General features: G+C 49.3%; 1 protein-coding gene across 1 annotated transcript; it reads left to right on the forward strand.

Annotated features, from left to right (window-relative positions):
• The first annotated feature begins 101 nt into the window (after positions 1-101).
• On the forward strand, positions 102-12961 carry slc49a4 (solute carrier family 49 member 4). Its single transcript, XM_068746625.1, has 9 exons — positions 102-513; positions 1195-1288; positions 3462-3718; positions 3899-4028; positions 5081-5189; positions 6419-6486; positions 8895-9022; positions 10041-10223; positions 12846-12961. Exons 1-9 carry the CDS (start codon positions 222-224, stop codon positions 12959-12961), a joined length of 1377 nt encoding a protein of 458 aa, XP_068602726.1. The 5' UTR covers positions 102-221.
• Positions 12962-19711: the final 6750 nt, after the last annotated feature.

Consider the following 19711-nt stretch of genomic DNA (forward strand, 5'->3'; position numbering starts at 1 on the left):
AGAGCCAAGATGGCGGCCGAACGACCGCAGTTTCAAAATAATCCGCGGCCCTTTCCTCTCGCGCATGCGCAGTGAAGTTACGACTAGAAACCGGAGCTATCCGCTGTTTTTGTTTGGCGGTCGACGGAATTCCGGTAAGGCGTCAATTTCCCGTCGCTGTACCGCACTTAACGGGAGTATATATATATATTTTTTCCACTGAACGGACGGACGGAGCTACAATGGGTGCCGGTTTGAGCACCGAAGCCGAAAGGGAACCTCTACTCAGGCCTCCCCACGGGGAGACCAGCAACCAGCCTGTAAACAGGGTGTACGGGAGAAGATGGCTGGTCCTGGTCCTGTTTTCTCTGCTGGGATTCATGCAGGGGATGATCTGGAACTTCTGGGGTCCCATTCAGAACTCGGCCGTTCGCGCCTACGGCTTCGCCAGTTCGGACATCGCCGTGTTGGTGCTGTGGGGCCCGGTGGGTTACGTCCCCTGGCTGCTGTTTATGTGGTTAATGGATAAAAGAGGTAAGATGTTCGAACCCCCCCTTTTGGTTCGGAAGCTCGTCAGTATTAATTACTTCCTCAAAACGCATTATTTGTTTTTAAATCTGTCATTAATTAATTAAAGGTTTGTTTGCTGACATTACACCTTTTTGATATTGGCATTTCGATTAAATCTTTATTTAAACTCAAAGTAGGAATGATTTCCGGTTTGAAAGCGTGACCGCGGTCACGTGACGTATTTTTCTTATTTATTTAAAAAAAATCTTGAATGTCAATCGTCTAACAAAAATTTCAAGCAATTAATTATAAAAAAAAAAAGTTAATAGAAGTCATCTTTTTTTTATTTTTAATGACTTTGTTTAATAAAGGACTGAAAGTGACGCCTGCTTCCTAACTGCATCGGATTTCAGGATTGGTGAGGTTTTGGTTTTATGGCCTCTGCTGCAGACATTTTAAAAATATTTAGGCATTTAAAAGGATCCATAAAAGGGAAGCGGCGACAGTGTCACGTGGGCGGAGCCGGGCGTCGCGGCTTCCGGGTCTCCTGATGCAGACGTCGTCGCAGGCGCTTTGGATTAAACATGTGATGTTCCCCCGAAGCTATTTTTGCCGATCAACTGAAAATGTGAAGCGTCTCGCGTGTCCGAAGCGCCCCGCATGAGTCGCCATTCATTTCGTCTTTCTCTGTTCTGTGTCTTCCAGGTTTGAGGGCGTCGCTCCTCCTCGCTGCGTTCTTCATGCTGCTGGGAGCAGCGGTGAGGAGCGTCCCTCTGACAGACGAGCTTGTCAGGCGCCGGTAGGTGGATCTACACGCACGCACGCACACACACACACACATGCACACACGCACACACACACACACTATACAGACACCAGAACTCTCTGTCGTACAACTAATAAGTGTCCAGCTCCCAAATCATTCAATCCGACATCCTTCCCGCAAGCGAACCAACTTGTTCGCAACTATATATAGTCCACGGACCCCTCGGCTTGGGCTAATTCCTGAATGCGCATGCCGTCGGGCTGCCGATCCAGGTAAGAAGAGCGGAGATGGACGATGCGCTTTCTCCGATCGGCTTCTTCGGTATTCAACGTGGACCGCGGTCACAGTGCCGGGCTACCTGAGAAGCCACGGTGCGACTGAGCCATGCAGTTCCCTGGATCACCAGTAGATGTCAGTCTTCGCTTTGCCCACACGTGGCTAAAATGTGATTCAGATGGCTGTAGGGAGGGGGGGGGACCTCACAAAACAGCCCCAGCCTGTCTGGCCCAGATCTTTGAACATGTGGAGGTCAGGCGCTTCCCAAGTCCGATCAAAGCCCACTTCAGCGTTCTGCCCCCCCCCCCCCCACCCCCACTGATCATGGCCGTCTAGGTTCAGGAGTTCCCCCCTCGACAGTCCTCTGCAGGATCTGTTTGTTCCACACGCCGTTTCATGTTTGACGGACTCTCGCCTCTTTTCCTTTTCACAGGCACCGTTTTTGAGGAAGTAAACTTCCCTTTTTTTGTGTGTGTGTGTTTTTTTTTAAAGGCCTTTCTTTGTGGAAATCAAAGCTTGTTGTGAAAGCGTAAGGACTGGAAGCTCCTCTCTCTCCCGCGAGGCTCTTGTGATCACGCATGAAGGCGAACGGGCCCTTTTTGTTTTTTTGTTGCGCGCTGACAGAGAACGGCTCCGTTTCATCGGCGGCCGCTGATTAGGCCCCCCCCCGGGCCGCTCTCTAATCAAAGACGTACATCTTCGCCCTCCTCGTCCTCTTGTGGCTCCCCGCTCTCTCTCCCTCCGTCTGGCTCTCTCGTTGCATTTAAACGCGGACCGGCTGAGTGCCAATCAGTGAGATTCCAGACTCACTCAGACACCGTCTGATTGGCCGTGACCACGCATCGCGGCCCTTACTGTGACGATTAATTTGGTGTCAAATCCCAGACGGGGTTGGAACCGGGTTCCTTTTATTTTTATTTTTTTGTCTGACGGCCTGAAAAGTCTCAGGCATCGCTTAAATGCTGCGGGAGGTGAAATGAAACTCCAGTTTCTCGACCACCTGCGGTGATTCGATTGCGTCATAGCGCCGCCGACGCTGGATGAGGAGATGAAGCTCGAGTCCCGTGCACAAGGAGGGGTCGGACCCTCCGTCCGTGATGCCTGATGGGTCACCTGGATGTCGGTGGAGTTACCCGTAATGGAACACGAGTGGAAACTCCGTTAATTGAGCGGCAAAGACTCGGATGCATAAAGAAAGGAGTGGGAGGAACAAAGAGGAGCAGCCGCAGAGTGTTTGAGGAGCTATCTGGTGCACCGGTTATTAGCCGACACGTCTCCCGCCGGCCCCCCGATAATATTCTGCCTTCATTTATTCGTGAACTTCCAATGCAGAGTTCGGGGGCATTCAGGGTCAAATCCACGTCTCGTCTGCTGCGCGTCTGAGTGTTGGACCTGCATCCAGAGTAAAAGGCGTCCGTCGAGCTCAGGGACCGAACGCTGCTCTGTTCGGGTCCCACCGCCGGCGTCTCGGCGGGGGCCGAGGGTCCTCGCTTCGGCCAGAGCGCTCCAGAACTGTAATTGTCTTCCCTTTTGAGCCGCGCGGCTTCAGGGTCAGAGGCCGATGACCCAACGGAACTCTGTAGTGAAAAGAGGAATCCATCGTTCGGGTCGTTCCGGCCCTGAAGCAGCAGAACATCTTTGTGTCGGCAGGTCCTGGACCAGTACGAACAAACAAAGATCTCACTTTCTTGCCGTCAGATCAATGACTTGAATGCAGATCCACAGGAAGTTGTCGTGTGCCCGAGGCCCCGCCTCTTCCTCATCGTTTTCGTCTTCTCCCTTCCAGAGCTCATAGACAATCAGCCGTTGCTGTCTCAGACGGACAGCGATGGAGATGGGGGGAGGCGGCCTCCGGCCTGGGGGGCATCGAGGGGGGGGGGGCGTCCGTCCTGTAGATGAGCTGAGAGCTTTCCTTTTCTTTCCGTCGCAGGTTGATACACGGGGGTCAGCTCCTGAACGGTTTGGCCGGCCCGACCCTCGTTAGCGGCGGCCCCTTCCTCTCCACCACGTGGTTCGCCCCGGACCAGAGGGCCACCGCGACGGCCGTGGCCTCGCTCTGCGGCTTATTGGGCGGCGCCGCGTCGTTTCTCATCGGCCCCCTGGCGGTGCCCGCCCCCAACGGCACCCGGATGGGAGCCGTTTCCAGCAGCGCCATCCGGGAGCGGATCCAGCTGGTTATGTATGCAGGTACTCGGAGGGAGCGCAAGGGTCACTAAGGGCAGGGGGGGGGGGGGTGGACTGTGGACGGTTGGCACGGTAACGGGATGCAAATACAACCATCATAGTTTCTAACGAACGAGCTTCACTATGTTGACGTGGACGCGTCTTTTGAAGTAACGTGTGTCCGTCTCGCTCCCACCCACGCAGAGTTGGCCGCCGTCGCCGTGCTCTTCGCCGCCATCCTGCTCTATTTCCCGTCGCGCCCCCCCGTGCCGCCGAGCGTGGCCGCCGCCAGCCAGAGGCTCAGTTACAGGAGCAGCATTTGCAGACTGCTGAGGTAAAAAAACAAAACAAAACACAGCCGACACACTGGTGGACACTTACGCAGATAGATGATGGGGGGGGGGGCAGATCTGCTGGATTGGCTGGATGCACACAGACACAGACCGGCCGACCTAACTAGGCCGTCTAGCTCAGGGGGCTTCTGTTCCACTTCTGAGAGGCAGGATTCCAGGGGCCTGTTTGGGCGCCATGTCGAGTATCGGTCCAACAGCATCCGGCCGGGAGAAGCCATCCCGGGGGGGGGGGGGTTAGTCGGCACGTCTTCCTGATAGCGATCCGTCGATGCTCCTCCTCATCCGTTTAGCTGCCGGGATCGGAGCGCTGCTTAATGATCTTCGTCTTGATGAGCGCGTCCAGCTGCTCACATCTGCCTCCGCAGCGGCGGTCTGATGAGAAGCTACCGTTGCGTTCGGCTCGCCGAGCAGCCCCCGGAGCCTCGGCGCTGATGACCCCCCCCCCCCCCCCCCCTCACCCAGCCGTGCTCACTTTATTAGCTCTAAAAGTTGTCATCCTGATGCATTGATCCCCCAGCCGGGTCTGCCAAGGACAAACAGCACTCAGCTGATGTGTCGCCAGCTTTGAGAGTCCTCAGGAAATACTTTTATCACCAGGAGCAACGGAAAGGGAGAATAAGACGCCCCCCCCCCCCCCAGCACACCACCTCGTTGGGCGAAGGTGGCGCCGGGAGCGATTGTAATTGGGCTGCATGTGACTGGAGCGATGGGCGTGTGTGTGTGTGTGTGTGTGCGTGTGTAGGTAGGTGTGCGTGCGTGTGTGTGTTCAGCCAATAACTTGATTAGCAGCCATCAGTTGGACGCACGCAGCTTCCGTCACCAATTGGTCGGCGGGCGGAACACCAGCCGGAGAGACTTCTGATTGGTAGAAATACATTTTATTTAAGTCAATAGCTTGACTTAAATAAACCACATTCTAAAGGAATCCTTTGATATCCTGGAGGATGAGGAGGATGAGGAGGAGGAAGAAGGCTAAAGTGATGTTTATATTGTGTGCTGTTCAGAATGTCGACTGTTCGGCGTCTCCTTTCAGTAACGGGCGCTTCCTGATGATCTCTCTGGCCTACGCCGTCCCCACGGGAGTCATGGCCGGCTGGATCGGGGTTCTCGACATGATCCTCACACCGGCCAAGGTCAGCCAGGTAGGTGGCGCACACGCACACGCACACGCACACGCACACGCACACGCACACAGACGGTCACCTCTAATCTAATCGATGGATCAGACTTGATTAAGGAAGCGCATCAGGAAGGCAAGGTCGCCAGCGGCAACGGAACAGCAGGGGTCGACCGATGGTTGCCTCCTAAACGCTGAGCCAGTGATGCGTTCACGCGTGGCCTGCCTCATTCTGCTCAATCATCATCATCATCATCAGCTGGTCTATTTTAGATGCCCCCCCCCCCCCCCCCCCCCCAGGAAGGAAGCAGCCTGTTCCAGCCTCATCCCACCTTCAGCCTTCAGCCGGTGCTGAATTCATTCTGCACGACTGTCGCCAGACTTTGACACACGTTCGTCGGACGTCAGGAGGAAAATGGGGGGGGGGGACGGACGAGATAGGAAAAATAACGATCTTTACACGCTCCTTCACGGATCTCAACATAAAAGTTGGAGTAAAAGTTGGAGCAATCTGCAAACGACTTCCATCAGGTCTCGACTTCGCTTCGAGACAAGAATCCCGGGTCGTGTAAAAAAGGCAAACCTGAAGATTAAGACGGATCCGAGGGCTGTTTTTCTTTTGTAAATGAGGCTCCGGCAAAGAGGAAGATGAAGTCGGGAGCGTCGTGGAAGGTTTGGGAATAAGGTCCGTGCAGTCGGGAGTCTTCCGGTGTCTCGGCACGGCAGCGCGGTGGGAGTCAGGGAAAGTTCTGCTTGAGACGGGGTCGTGCGGAGGATTAGACCCTCCTCCTCTTCCTCACGCCTCCGTCTCCATACCTCGATGAAGAGGGAGGCGGACGCGGGATCGCGTCTTTCTGGGTTAGGCTGCCGGTTCTGCTTCGGAGTCCGGCTTCGCCCTCCGCGGGTTCGGATTTGGTTAAATGTGACTCGTTTGAACCAAACACCTTCAGAGCGCCCCGAGACGTGTGTGCCGGTGTGCCACGCACTGATTGGTGCGTGTGTGTGTGTGTGTGATACCTTTTATTGATTCTTCTGCCATTATGCCCTTTCCCCTGACTGTAAGGCCGAGCGTAGGCATCAGCCTTCATCAGTGGGCTGAAGCGTAATGTGGCGCACGCACACACACACACACACACACACACACCTGATTGACAAGCCTCCATAGACTAAGACACCTGCTGTCATTGTCGCTCCAGTCATGAATGACATTTGGAACGCTGAGTCATCTCCTCTCCTCTCCCTCTTTTCAAACAGGTGGATGCCGGATGGATCGGCTTCTGGTCGGTCGTCGGCGGATGTGTGTTTGGAATAGCAATGGCCAGGTAGGAGCCTGTTCTCGTAGCGTCGTCGCCGGATCCACCTCTTCCTGGGTCTATTTCTAAACGCTTTGCGTTAAGAAGTTTAACTTTTAAGTTATGATCTGAATCGTGGAGAACACGACTTTCGTCCTTCCCCCCTTCGTTGAGTGCGTTCGTTCATTTATTTGTGCGTTTCCGTCCCAAAAGGTGCGATGATGTCATTCGCCTCGTTGTGTTAAACGCGGCACAGAATCCGGGCCTGGTATTTTCATCGGCTGCTGATTATTTCGCGGCGAGAACTTTCGCTGTTCTCGAACCCGAGTGGGGAAATTCCCACTCGGGTATTATTTCCCTTTAGAGATGAACGCCGTTATTTTTCTCTCCCGACCGTCTTGAGATGCGGCTGAGGACGCGCGTTCTTGTCGGATCCAGCTGCTGCAGGAATTTTAACGCACCTCTGGAATAACGCGAAACCAATGACAAGTGAAAACGGGCTCCTTTTTTTAATCATGGAATTAATCAATCAATGTGTTTAATTGCCCTGAAGGCGCCTCTGCTCCCCCGACCTGATTAGAAGCGGATCAGATCAGGCTGTACTTCAGTCGATACCCCCCCCCCCCTCCCCCCGACACCGGGAACGCTTTTTATATCACTACTAATTAGTGATGAAGCTCTTCTGAAGGAGCACGGCGGGTTGAGCTGAGGCGCCCGTGTGGGGCGGCCGGTTCTCCCTTCTCCTCCTAATCTCCTCTTTCTTTTAATGTACGACCTGAAGCCTGCGACTCTGATAGAGTGAGGCGGCTCGGACGCTCCGGCTCGTCGCCTTGGGAAGTTTGTCCAGCTTTTGGAATGTCTATCCAAACCCGTCACGGCGCCGTCGCTCCTGGTCCCGGGTTAAAGCCGCCCTCCAAGCCGGTTAGAATTGGGTTTAGAATTTGGGAGTTGTTCTTTTGGGTTCGGATTCAAAAAGCTACGTCTGTAAATTTTTATTGACAGACGTAGGGAAGCGGAATCAGATTCCGCCCGATTTATGTGATGCTATCTTTATGGCCCATGAATCCCGTTAGCGTAGCGTGGAGCGTTTCATCCCAGCATGGCCTCACGAGACGCCGCGGCGCAGAGCTCCGGTTTTACACCATGAGAGTTGTTGTCCTGCGTTTAATCTGCAGAGGAAGATACAGATTAGATTAGATTAGATTAGATTAGGATTTGTTGCTGAGCGAGATGACTCGATGAGGCCGTTTAAACGGCGATCTCATCACCCGTAAGCCGGCGGCGTCCGATACGGAAGCTCTTTATCGGGCGTATTAGTTTAATTCAAACGGCGGCGGCGGATTTATCTCGCCTATCGGTTGCCAAGCTCTTTATCGAGTGGGGCACGGGGGGGGGGGGGGGGGGGCATCAGAGTTGGCGTGGGAAATAAGGTACTTATGGCGCATCCAAGGCTGTGAATGGCGGCGCATCAAATCCCAGCAGACATTGATGCTGATCAGGAAATGTCCCTCCGGAACATCGGCCCGTCCACAGGATGCGTTCCCTGACAGAACGTCGCCCCCTAGCTGAACCAATCGGCCTTTTCCCCGACGCTTTCTCCTCGCTCGCCAGATTCCTCCTTCTGCCGAGCGTCTAGTCGCAAAACAACAAAAAATAATTAGCCCTTTGTATTCCGGAGCTTCGGCTCATCTTTCCGAGGCACAGATGCGTAGCGTTCCCAGAGGATCAGAGAAGAGTTGACAAGAGGAACCGCAGCGCACGAGAAGAGGTTGGGAAACGGCCCCCCAGTGGGTTTTCCTCCACGCATCGACTCCGCCCGCTTGGCTGCTGAAACGGATTCCATCGGCTCTCAAAGTGGCGTCGGCTCCTTTTTTTAATGAAGAGCGCCGCCGGAAGCTGGCGGGAGGAGGAAACGGTGACGGGATGCAGAGGAAGCGGACGATTAGAAATGGCTTCGCTCCATGACGGTATCTCCATGAGATAATTCCCGTCATCTTTCATTCTCTTTATTCCGGCGTATTTCAGGATCAGTTTCTGGAGTGCGTTTTGCCCTTGCTCTGTTTTTGTCACAAACGAAGGTGCGGATGGAGGAAGTGTTCCAGCGTTCCGACAGCCCGTCTCTGACATTTAGCCTCTGGGATTGTTGCTTTTTTTTTTTTTGTCTGTGGAAACTTTTTCTATTGAGGGACTGTCGCTTTTATTGATTTTCTTTATTTCCACGGTTTCAACTTGAATTTCGGCGCCTTCTGTGAGATCCTGCCGTCAAAAACTTTGTCTACAAATCTCCCGCGTGCTGAAGAGGGAATCTTTTTTTTCTTTCTTTATATTTAAGAAGTTTATTTTTCTTTATTTTGCGAACGCGTGCCTTGCGACGGCTGCTGAGTGTCCCGCGCTTCGCCTTTTGAAGTCCTCCGTCCCGCCCCCCTCCCCCCCCACAGGTTTGCAGACTCTATTCGGGGGATGCTGAAGCTGATCCTGGTGCTGATGCTGGCGGGAGCCTCGCTGTCCTCCACCTGGTTCACGCTCACCCGCCTGACCGCTGTCACCCACCTCCCCGCCACCCCAGGTGAGGCCAATCAGTGATTGGACTAAATGTTTTTTTTTAAATCGCTTCAGTCACGTTTCAGTAAATCAATCCAGCGGGAGGTGAAATAATTTATCGCCCGTCGGACTGATTGACTTCAGGGCCGGGGGCGGCGTCGGCCCCCAGAGAATGGGGCTCAGGCGCTTAACGTCCTATGATAAATAACGTGCCGCTTCTTGGAGTGGCGCTCTAATGGGGAACAGATGAAAGTGTGGATTTTGCCCGACGGGGAAGGCCGACCCATCCGACCCATCCGACACAGTGATGGATGCCGTCTGAGCAGTCTGTAATAAATCTAAGGGCTGAAGGATGTTTGAGGTTCGAGGTAAATAACGTTAAGATAAGACGGGGATGAGCTCGGTACTTTTGCTTTCCTGCGATGGAACATGAGGGAAGGACCCGGGAGACTCGGTTCTATGCTTCAGCCGGACTCTTCGGGTTGGATGAAGCATCCGACGCCGGCCAGCTTCCCCGCCGCTGCTCTGTCAAGCGTGAGCCGCGTTCAATTTCACCCTTTGCTTGTTTTAGAGCCTTTTTTGTTCTCGGTTTCGTTTTTTTTAGCTTCACAGGCGTCAAATGTCATGTCGCCCCCCCCCCCGAGACAAACACCTCTTTAACAACCGTAAATGCCTCGCCCACGTTCCGCCAAAGGTCGGCATCACTGTTGTCGGATATTCTGATCCCACAATGAGCTGAAATTCGAGTTTGACCCTTTTGGTTTTGCACCAAGACGATGTTTTATCGAGAGAATCCAATGACTTTGTTATTTGGGCCTAAAGGCTTGAACGTCTGTTCCTGGTCAGGCGGGCACGCCCCCCCCCCCTCTCGGAGGCGTTGTGATTTAAAGGGATATGCGAGCTAATGGGGGCGCTCGCTCAGACCAATCTGCTGCGATAAGAGAGACGGATCATCACGCCGTTCATCTGTAAACGTATTGTGATGCACGTTCCCTAACAGAAACCTAATCCCTGCCCCCCCCCCCCCCCCCCCCCACCTGCAGCCGTCTTGTACACCGCCTGCATCCTGGTGGGCATCTTCATCAACAGCAGTGTGCCCATCTTCTACGAGCTCTTCATCGAGACGGTTTACCCGGCCCCTGAAGGCATCACCTGTGGCGTGGTCACGTTCCTGGGGAACCTGGTCACCGGCCTTCTCCTCTTCTTCCTCACCTTTTACTGTACAGGTAAGACACCGAACCCCCGGGGGGGGGGACAAAGCATTTGTTCTTTTAAATAGTTCCTTTTGTATCCCTCATCATTCAGAATGAAAACGTCTAAAGCCTCTTAAGTATTTACATTCTTTTTTTTAATTTTTTTAGCTGCATTCGGATGCTTTCTGTTCCCGTGCAGATTCGTCCCGCCTCTCTAAAGCCACGGGCGCCATTGTTTTCACTAATCCCCCGCAGACGCTGCCAATAAAGGGCGGGCGGCGGGGAAAACGAGGTTGCACCGCTCCCGACACAGTCGGCGCGGAAGATGGACGACTCCCTGGAGTAATTTACTCTTTGAGTCATGTTTGAATTGACCGGGGACGTAGCGGAGGAGGCCCAACGCCGTCCTGCTTCTCCTCCGATCTAAGCCGTGTGAGAATGCTCGGTGTGCGGTCGGGACCGTCTTTCATCATCCTCCGCTTTGAACCAGTCGGTCGGAATGATGTCCTCACGTTTGGGGGGAAAAGAGGAGGCGTGTATTAAGACATCCTTAAGTGTTAGGTGGTTTAAGTCGTGTATTTGGAGGCTGTCGGTATGAGTAGAAATCATAGATGGAGAAGGACACACACACACACACACTCACACACTCACACACACACTCTCATAAAGAATGCATGCCGTATCCTCCACTCGACACGGCTTTGTGCTACGCTGCCCTGCACATCTGATGCGCAGAGATGGATGCTGACACTTCCCCGTGACAGCCGGGGAGAAGACCGAGTTGATGAGGATGATGATGACGGAAGCTTTCGCTGCTCTTGCACTTTGGCATCAGAGCCTTCGTCTCAGGAAACTCTCGGGCTGCCCCCCCCCACCAATCCCTCCACCAACCATCGTTTGCTGGGAGATGCAGGGTTTTTTTTTTTACATTTCTTCGTGGGGTTTTGGATACCATCAAGTTTAGAAGAAATCAAAATTGCATTTTATTTTTTTTTTCCTGTGCATTTTTGTCTTTGAGGATTTTTATTTAGTTTTGATGACAAGTGGAGCACAACGGAATAAGATATATCAGACCTTTGAAGTCTGCTTCTCCAAAAAAAGCTCCCTGGACGTTGAAACTGAGATTTTTCCGTCAGCGATGTTTGGAATTCTGCTGTGTTCCGTTCTCATGAAGAGATCGCTCCTACGAAGATGAATTTGATTGTGACGTAAATTCCCCTCTGAGGTATTCGACTACTCTAATTTCCTCCCTCTAGTCCTTTTTAATGGATGCAGTCTTCAAAACTAATCAGTTCTGCAGCAGTCGTATCTTTTCAAACAATATTTATCCTCTAAAATTGACCTTTAAATTTTAGGGGTTTCCCTTCCCCCCCCTCCCTGTTCAGTTCAGTTTGACCTCCTTGTCCGTTTTCTCATCCTCGGGAGGCCGGTTTCGGTTCAGCGAGTCCTTCCTGGTCTCTTGGCTTTGAGTGTTTTTAATTAACAACTGAGCCACGGTACTCTGCAACATGAAGGGAGACCCCCGGTCCGTAGATCCACTTTTATCCGCCGTGTGGTTGCGACATTAAACGCCGAGCCTTTTTCATTCGTTTCTTTTGTCGGTCTTTTAAAAAAATAAATAAATCGCCAGCAACATTGATGGGCTAAATGAGCGGCGGGGCATAAACTCACTTCACACGCTCACAAAGTGTGGGGATTACGAATACCCTTGCTACTCTAGTGCTTCGCCAAAACTATGCGACAAACCGCGTTTTAATTCCTCATTAATTCCATCGCACCAAACTCCCCTGCTCCAGGGGGCGCTATGGAAACCATCTCGATGAACAGCGGTTTATCGTCTGCAAATGTAGTATTAAATAGTGAAATGAAAACATACCGATATCCTTAGAATATCTCCGTCTTCACAATTTTGTCATAAATGATCATGCTATTGGACAGCATGGTGGCGCAGTGGGTAGCACTGTTGCCTCACAGCAAAAAGGTACCGGATTCCATTCCTTTCTGTGCGCCGTTTGCGTCTTAAACGCTTGCTGCATTTGGAAGCGCGCTTAGATTTTGGTTTCCTCTGGACTTGACGTTCGCCACACTTTCGCCGACTGCAAGGTGCGAGTAAGAGAGTGGAAGCAGGAAGACGAGGTTTGTTTTGTCTGCCGAGTTGAGAGTTCACCAGCCGCCGACCTGCCCTCCAGAGTCGCCGTTTATTACCTTTCGGAGCGCCTCTCCGGCGGTTAATGGCGCATGAACGGCGCGGAGGAAATGGAAGACCTCATTCTGCACAGTGTTAAGGTTCAAGCGCAGGTCAATGATAACGACAATGATGGTCACTGTCTTTATGAAAGACCTTTCAGGAGGCGGGTCTTTTTTAGTAGATGGTATGTCAGGAGCCCTTATTGATTAGCTGTTTGTGCTGTATGATACTCGATGTCGCTTTACGCCAGCTCTCGCTCGGTTTCTGCTTATATGCAGATGACATGTTGCGGTTTCTTGCTAATTGCTGGAGGGGAGGGGTCAACAAAATGTGAAGCAGTGGTGTTCTCTGCATATAGAAGTGTATTATCAATGCATATATATTTTGTTTTATTGAATAATATTTTAAGTCAAATGTAATGACACCCCCATTAATGTTGACCCCCCCCCCCTCTCTGCTTTCTCCAGAGCTGTCGTGGTTGAACTGGTGCCTCACCGGCTCGTGCGTCTTCAGCCTCACCCTCATCCTCTTCTTCAGGGAATCGTACGACCGCCTCTACTTGGACGTCTTCGTCTCCGTTTGACCCCGCCGAGGTCAGAAGAAGCTTTAATAATGGAGGACTAAATAATTCATCGTGCACAACGATGAGGCGTAAAGGGAAGGAGAAATCCTTTTACTTGATTTTATTTGTTCGTCGGTGTTTGGGTTAAGGCACAGTGTGATGGACTATTTGTGGTTTAATTGGTATTGTCTTATTCATAGATGTGGACCTGCTAGACTGGACCTAGCTTATAGCTAACTAGCTCGGCCCCACTTTGTCTCCAGATCACGGCTTCCTCAGCCAATCAGCAGGCTCCGGCTGCGTTTGACTCGGAGCGAGGTGGGATATAATTGTTTTAGTGCTGCCGCTGGGGGGGGGGGGGGGGGATTAACTGGCCCAACCCCCTTATGTAACCTGTGATGTTTTGTCAACCACCGAATTTTATGCAAAAATCCTCTACCAGATTGACGCCGGCTGTGATTGGAGAAATGTTTTCTCCTTCTTCTCCCCGCCAAAGAATCATTCATGTGGACGAAACTGTCATCTGAATTTGTTGATCGGTTGTTCAGATTATTTATTATTAATTTTGTAAATTTAAGGGAGATACGTTTTTACTCTGTCTTTCTTTTTTTTTACTGTTATTTTTAATTTGTGTGTGCCTCCCTACGCCGACGGTAACTAACCAGAGCCTAACCCGAAGCAGTTTCGGCGAAACGTGACATTTTGCTACCGTTTCAACCACAGTTAAGGTAATCTAAGGAAATGATTTCATGTTTGTGATGTTTTATTGTGATCGCCGAGCTCATCCAAAGCGCCAGCAGGTGTCTCCGCACCAACTGAGAAGCAACTGGCCTTGACAAAAACAAGGGGCGTAACCACAAAGAGACACAAAAGCAAAAACCACCTGAAAGGTGGCCTTCAATTCTCTAGCCTCCCTTCTGCGTCTTTGGCTCACGCAGCCATCAGAAATGTTTTTAATGTGTTTTCGTCTTGAGCTCAAAGAGGCTCTGTTGTCTGCTTCCTGGTTCTTTTTATTATTATTTTTATTTCATCTTTTTTGTACAGAAACATTGTCTTTTACCTTTAACGTGTTGCCTTAATCGCCCTGTACTGCGCAGTCCTCTCTCTTCTACACTGTGAATGTCCAGACTTTATTATCGAAGGTCACGTTTTGTGGTGTTCCGCAGGGCTCGTACTGTGGCCTCCTGGACTTTCTCCTGGATTATTGTTATCCTCTGTGGATTTGTTGCACGATGATGTTGCTATTAGTTCTGTGCAAAGGGAAAAGAACAATTGCGACTGTCGAATATTTCCAGCACCTTATTAAAGTAAACATTTTAACAATATCGCTGCTGCTGTCCGTCCTTGTCCTTACGTTAGTGATCTTGTCCATCGTGTTCTTTCATTGCCTTTTCAATAATGGGCAGTTTTTTTGTTGCTGTTGCCCCAACAGAAGCCAAAGGTCTGTGCTTTTACTTAATAAATAGGTCTAACCTGCAACATAACATCTATAAAACGTACTTTCTCACCTTGTATGATGAATCGGGCGCAACTGTCACTTCCTGGCGCTCAACTATTCCTCTAACTCCATTCATATTGGATGTGTCGCAGCAGATTTCACCAACATAAGCCCAGAAATTGCACTGAGACATTTTAATATTATGTATGAACACAGAGCAATAACAGTATCTGTACCCGATAACAACCGACGGCATCAAGTCGACATCGGCTACTGCGGCGAATTCAACAAAAGACCCGCCCAAGCCTTTTCATATTGAATTTGTAAACCGTACCAAGTTCAACGACTGCAGATGAAATGATTTCACATCTCAAAACAAGCTTATTACAGATCAAACTGCTTCGTGCACACACACACACACATACACACACACACAACAAGGAGGGGGTCGGGATCTCCTCGCCTCTGTGTGTGCACGGCGTTCAGCAGCTCATTAGAATGTAGCTCAGCCCCACGCAGCAGCTTTCAATCTGGCCTCGTGTGACGACTGAAGACGAGACTCTTTGTGCCAGACACAGTGGGTGGAAAGAGGCTGAAGTGCCCCCCCCCCCCTTTAGGTTTTGTGAAAATAAGACGTGTCTATAAATAAGAAAAAAAGAGACAGTTTTAAAGCAGCAAATTAATCCAGCTTTATTTAATACCTTTAGGCCTTCCTTATTAACTCTCCATAAAGTCATATCAGCGTCAGTCGTGAGATGCAGATCATTATTGATTATCCATCTTCTAGCTGAACCTGATATCATATTTACAGACAGAGAATCCAGTTCCTATTAAAAGTTTTAACGGCCGAGGCGTTGCTTTCTGATTGATCGTCTATCGGCTTGTTCCTTTCATTATTTTATCGGCCTTTTAACATCTATCAGTCTGTCAGTGCAGTCGTAAATGTCTCCCTCCCTACAGATAATCACTTCTGCTTTGCAGCACTCCTGAGTGTCGGTGAAGATAAGAGCCGCTCACATTCTCTAACAGATTTCTCTCTTTTTTTTTTTTTTTTACAGCCCATTACATTCATCATCATCCATACAGTTCAATCAAACCAACCTTCTAAAATGCTAATGAGCTGTTCAGTGTTCAGAAATTAATACAAGCAGTCAGACGCATCTAAATATTGTTGTCAGTTCAACCCAACGGCGGCGGCGCTGCAGATTGCATTGCATGCCCAGTCGGATAGATAAGGAGAGGCTGTGTCTGGAAGCGTCCTACAGATGTGAGATTTATCGTAGCTTATAAAGATGCAGCAGAGCCGGGACACCAACGCCCCAGAGGAGGCGGCGTGTAAAATGGCTCTGTCTGTTTGTCACTGTTAAGGGAGACTCCAGCAGAACTCTGTATAGAACTCTTAATAGATAAACCGCAGAAAGGAGCCAGAAACATCCAGGCATCCTGGAAAAAGAAGGTTTTTAAAGTCACGTCGACTCTTCTGTTCGAATTCTCGCAGTATCTCTTTCCATCAGCCACGTAATCTTTCTCTCTCAGTGGGCCGACATCACACTTTCTTTTTTTTATCAGCCGATGGTTTTTATTACATCTGGTTTTAGGGGGCGCTGCATCGTCCCCTCAGCAGCCTCAGAGGAGGAATGCATTTCACAGGACCGACAATGTTCAAATACCGGTAGCCTGAATCTCCTCTCATCCTTCAGCAAAGATGAGATTTAAGCAGTCACTCTGGCTTTTAGTAGTACGTCTTTGTGTATTAGTAGTCCATCTTTGTGTATTAGTAGTACATCTTTGTGTATTAGTAGTCTGTCTTTGTGTATTAGTAGTCCATCTTTGTGTTTTAGTAGGCCATCTTTGTGTATTAGTAGTCCATCTTTGTGTTTTAGTAGTACATCTTTGTGTATTAGTAGTCTGTCTTTGTGTATTAGTAGTCCATCTTTGTGTTTTAGTAGTACATCTTTGTGTATTAGTAGTCTGTCTTTCTCTTTTAATAGTCCATCTTTGTGTATTAATAATCCATCTTTGCGTTTTAGGCGTCCATTTATGTGTTTTAGTAGTACATATTTGTGTATTAGTAGTCCAGCTTTCTCTTTTAGTAGTCCATCTTTGTGTTTTAGTAGTACATCTTTGTGTTTTAGTAGTACATCTTTGTGTATTAGTAGTCCAGCTTTCTCTTTTAGTAGTCCATCTTTGTGTTTTAGTAGTACATCTTTGTGTTTTAGTAGTACATCTTTGTGTATTAGTAGTCTGTCTTTCTCTTTTAGTAGTCCATCTTTGGCCCACGTTCCCTGTCTCTAACACAGCCTCCTATGCTACCCCATGCGCCAGCTGACGTAACCACGACAACATCATTGGGGTTATTTTCTTAGATCGATGAACCGCCTGCAGAGTCTGAGATGGAATCGCAGAACAAAGCCGTTTTATTTATGGGGCGCCGTTCTGACACACAGTGCAGCGTAGCGTAAAATAAAACATGAGGACCATTAAAAAGAAATACAATACAGTACGACAGTACCGTAACATTTCAAATGAAGGACAATAAAATCAAAACACAAAGACAAACACATAAAGAGATTAAATTAGGAGCGATAAATAAACGCCAGAGCTGCAGTTAACGTGTGTTTTAAGACCTCATTTAAACGAGCCGACACTCTGAGGAGGCCTCATCTGTTTAGCAAACATCTGAATCCTGGTTGGTGAATTCTACATTGAGTTGTGTTTTATTTTTGAATCGCATGTAGACGCTGGATCACATTTTATTGCACCACATCCCAAACCAGGAGAAGAGGAATCTCTCAGAAGATGGCTGCTCGTCTCCCAAATCCTTTTGTTTTGAAACTTTTGTCTTCTTTTTTTTTTTTATAGCTATAAATCAGGACGATCGTGCACGGCCTCTAGGTATGACCTCACCGTGTCTCCTCCCCATTATGGTCCAGCTGGAGATGAGATCATACTCTGTTGATGGTTTTAGGTTGGGCGTGTCTCAAATGAATGCGAAACATTGACAAACCAGGCCTGCAGGGATGTGAAATAAATCTGCTCTTGGTTGATCTGCTGTGTTTTTGCGGAACAACGAGCTTTGTTTTCCTTTCCTCCTCTTCCTCCTCTTCCTCCTGCTCTGCCTTGGAACGCAGAAATGGGATTTAGTGACCTGGACAGCGGCTGATTCACGTAGAATCAATGTGAACGAATGAGTCGAATCCTCATGTGGACAAAAGCAAACGCTTCCTAATCAATGTAGGCGTCGAATTAAATAGCTTATCTCATGTGGAAATTATGATTTAAAAATGCCCCATTTTCTTCTTGAGAAGGGAAGCATTGAGTAGAAAGACGAGTAATGCCGTTTACGTCGGGCCTCAAACGCAGCGCTCAGCCTTAATTGGTAACTTTCGGAAACGATGGAATTTCGGCTTTATTTCTCCGGAATCGGGTTGAGGCGATGGAGGCGCTTTTCTGTTGCCCGTAAAAAACATCTAAAAGCAACTGGCTGTCTGACAGAAGCTGCCGTCGGATGCATCGGATGCCTCGGAGGCCTCATAGTTTTCCTGCCTCACCTCGGTTGGGCTGCACCTCCACGTCTCCGGGCTTCACAAGTCCCCTAATCGACGTCTCCTCTATTGTGAAAAATGGGCCAGACTTTCCAACGCCTCGTTTATATTCCAACAGCTATCGCCGCGCCTCTTACTTTATCTGCAGCGCATTAAAACGGGGCTAGGTGCTCTTGATTAGAAGCGATGGGCTGCAAAAAAGGCGCGAGCCACTGGCGTCTGAAAGCTGCCGACTAATGTACCGATTCATCACGGCGCGAATCTGACGCCGTTCTGTCGTTCTCGTGTGAAAACACGGCATTCAGTGTTATTAAGATTTAAACGTCCCGCCGGTATCAGCAGTGAGACGTCGAGACAGAGTTATTTGACACGTGCAGGTGCATTCTGGGTTGATTTAATGCTTACAAAACATTTTTGGGTTTATGTGCTGTCTCTGCGGCACGGATGAGCATCCGAAAGCAAAATTTATTAATTTGGAAGGATGAACCGGCGGCTTGTCCGACACTACCCACGAGCCGGTTACGGGAAAAGCAGTTGGAAAATGAATGAATGAATGAATGAATGACCCTTTCTTTCCTCTTATTCTGATCCATGGATGGACCGAATACATTAAACTCTAGTAATGGTTATTTCATCCCTCAATAAACACAATTATCAAACCACTTTATTACAATATAAAACATCAACAAGAGTAATAACACAGTAATAACACAGTAATAGTAATAATCTAACAAAAAGTCTGTTTTAACAGCATTCATATGCTGTTTTTTTTAGCACGTGTTAAATGATTATCATAAATGTGTGTTTATGATAAATACTGAAGGGTAAAAAAAAAAGACAATTGAGATTCCCCCCAAAACATTCGCTCCACTGGGTTTAAATCCTCTGCCAGAAAGCAGGAAATGGCTGCGTGAATAATTTCCCTTGGTGCGAGCGCTGAATGAAACCCATTTCATTGCACATTGCATATTGTTTCAAGCACAATGCTTCTGGAAATAACAATGAGCAGGATTAGATGTACAGGTTGAATGAAACGCTAAAATGTAAATTTCCTGCATCTGATCCGGATGAAATTTGGTGGTTAGACAAAGCTCTCCAACCTACACGACTGTAACAAATTCCATAAACATTGGTCAATAATCAACCGAGATATTGACGCACTTTGCTGCGCGAAACAAGCCCAACGATCCGATCTGACTCATTTCAGCTGATTGATGTGCAGAACATTTACGTTATTGAGTTGGAAAGGGGAGTGGAAGTGAAGCTAATTCAGCACCGTCGTCGGTAACGACGCCCCGGAGGCTAAAAGGACAGACGCAGAAAAGCACCCGGCAGTCCGTTCGCTACCTCTGCAGCGCTTTATGCCGTTAAAACGAGCCATTCAGAGGTCAAAGCAGGAGCCTTCTATAAAAACACTATGAATAAAATGCCTTCTCGTTCTTGTCCTTGCAGCCGCGCCGCCGTTGTTCAGATGCTCCTTTAATCGGTTGCAGTCTGCTGTCGTAATGTCTGAGTCTGAGGACGCGCTTCTTCCTCCTCGCCGAGAGGAAACTGCCAGCTAATGGAACGCGCCGGATTTAGCATGAGTGTGTTCTTTGGCGTTTTTTTTTTAATGACATTGCGGGAAAAAACATCAAACAAGCACAAGGACAGAGAAATTGCTTGAAAGCCAATCAGAGCGTGCGGCGAATGGGAGGCCCGAAACCGCTTTGCTGCAACTTTGTCGCGTTCTCATTTGTTTAATAAGTGTTTGAGTTCCTGTGATGACGAGCTCGCGTCCTCTGCCTC

The sequence above is a fragment of the Brachionichthys hirsutus genome, chromosome 12 (assembly GCF_040956055.1).
Source record: "Brachionichthys hirsutus isolate HB-005 chromosome 12, CSIRO-AGI_Bhir_v1, whole genome shotgun sequence".
NCBI lineage: Eukaryota > Metazoa > Chordata > Actinopteri > Lophiiformes > Brachionichthyidae > Brachionichthys > Brachionichthys hirsutus.

What these genes read in the sequence shown, in the direction of transcription:
- slc49a4 (XM_068746625.1), top strand. Translation starts at nt 222, where the DNA reads ATGGGTGCCGGTTTGAGCACCGAAGCCGAAAGGGAACCTCTACTCAGG. An exon ending in GTGGTTAATGGATAAAAGAG is followed by an intron (nt 514 to 1,194) that starts GTAAGATGTTCG and finishes TGTGTCTTCCAG; the next exon opens with GTTTGAGGGCGTCGCTCCTC. An exon ending in CCTCACCTTTTACTGTACAG is followed by an intron (nt 10,224 to 12,845) that starts GTAAGACACCGA and finishes TGCTTTCTCCAG; the next exon opens with AGCTGTCGTGGTTGAACTGG.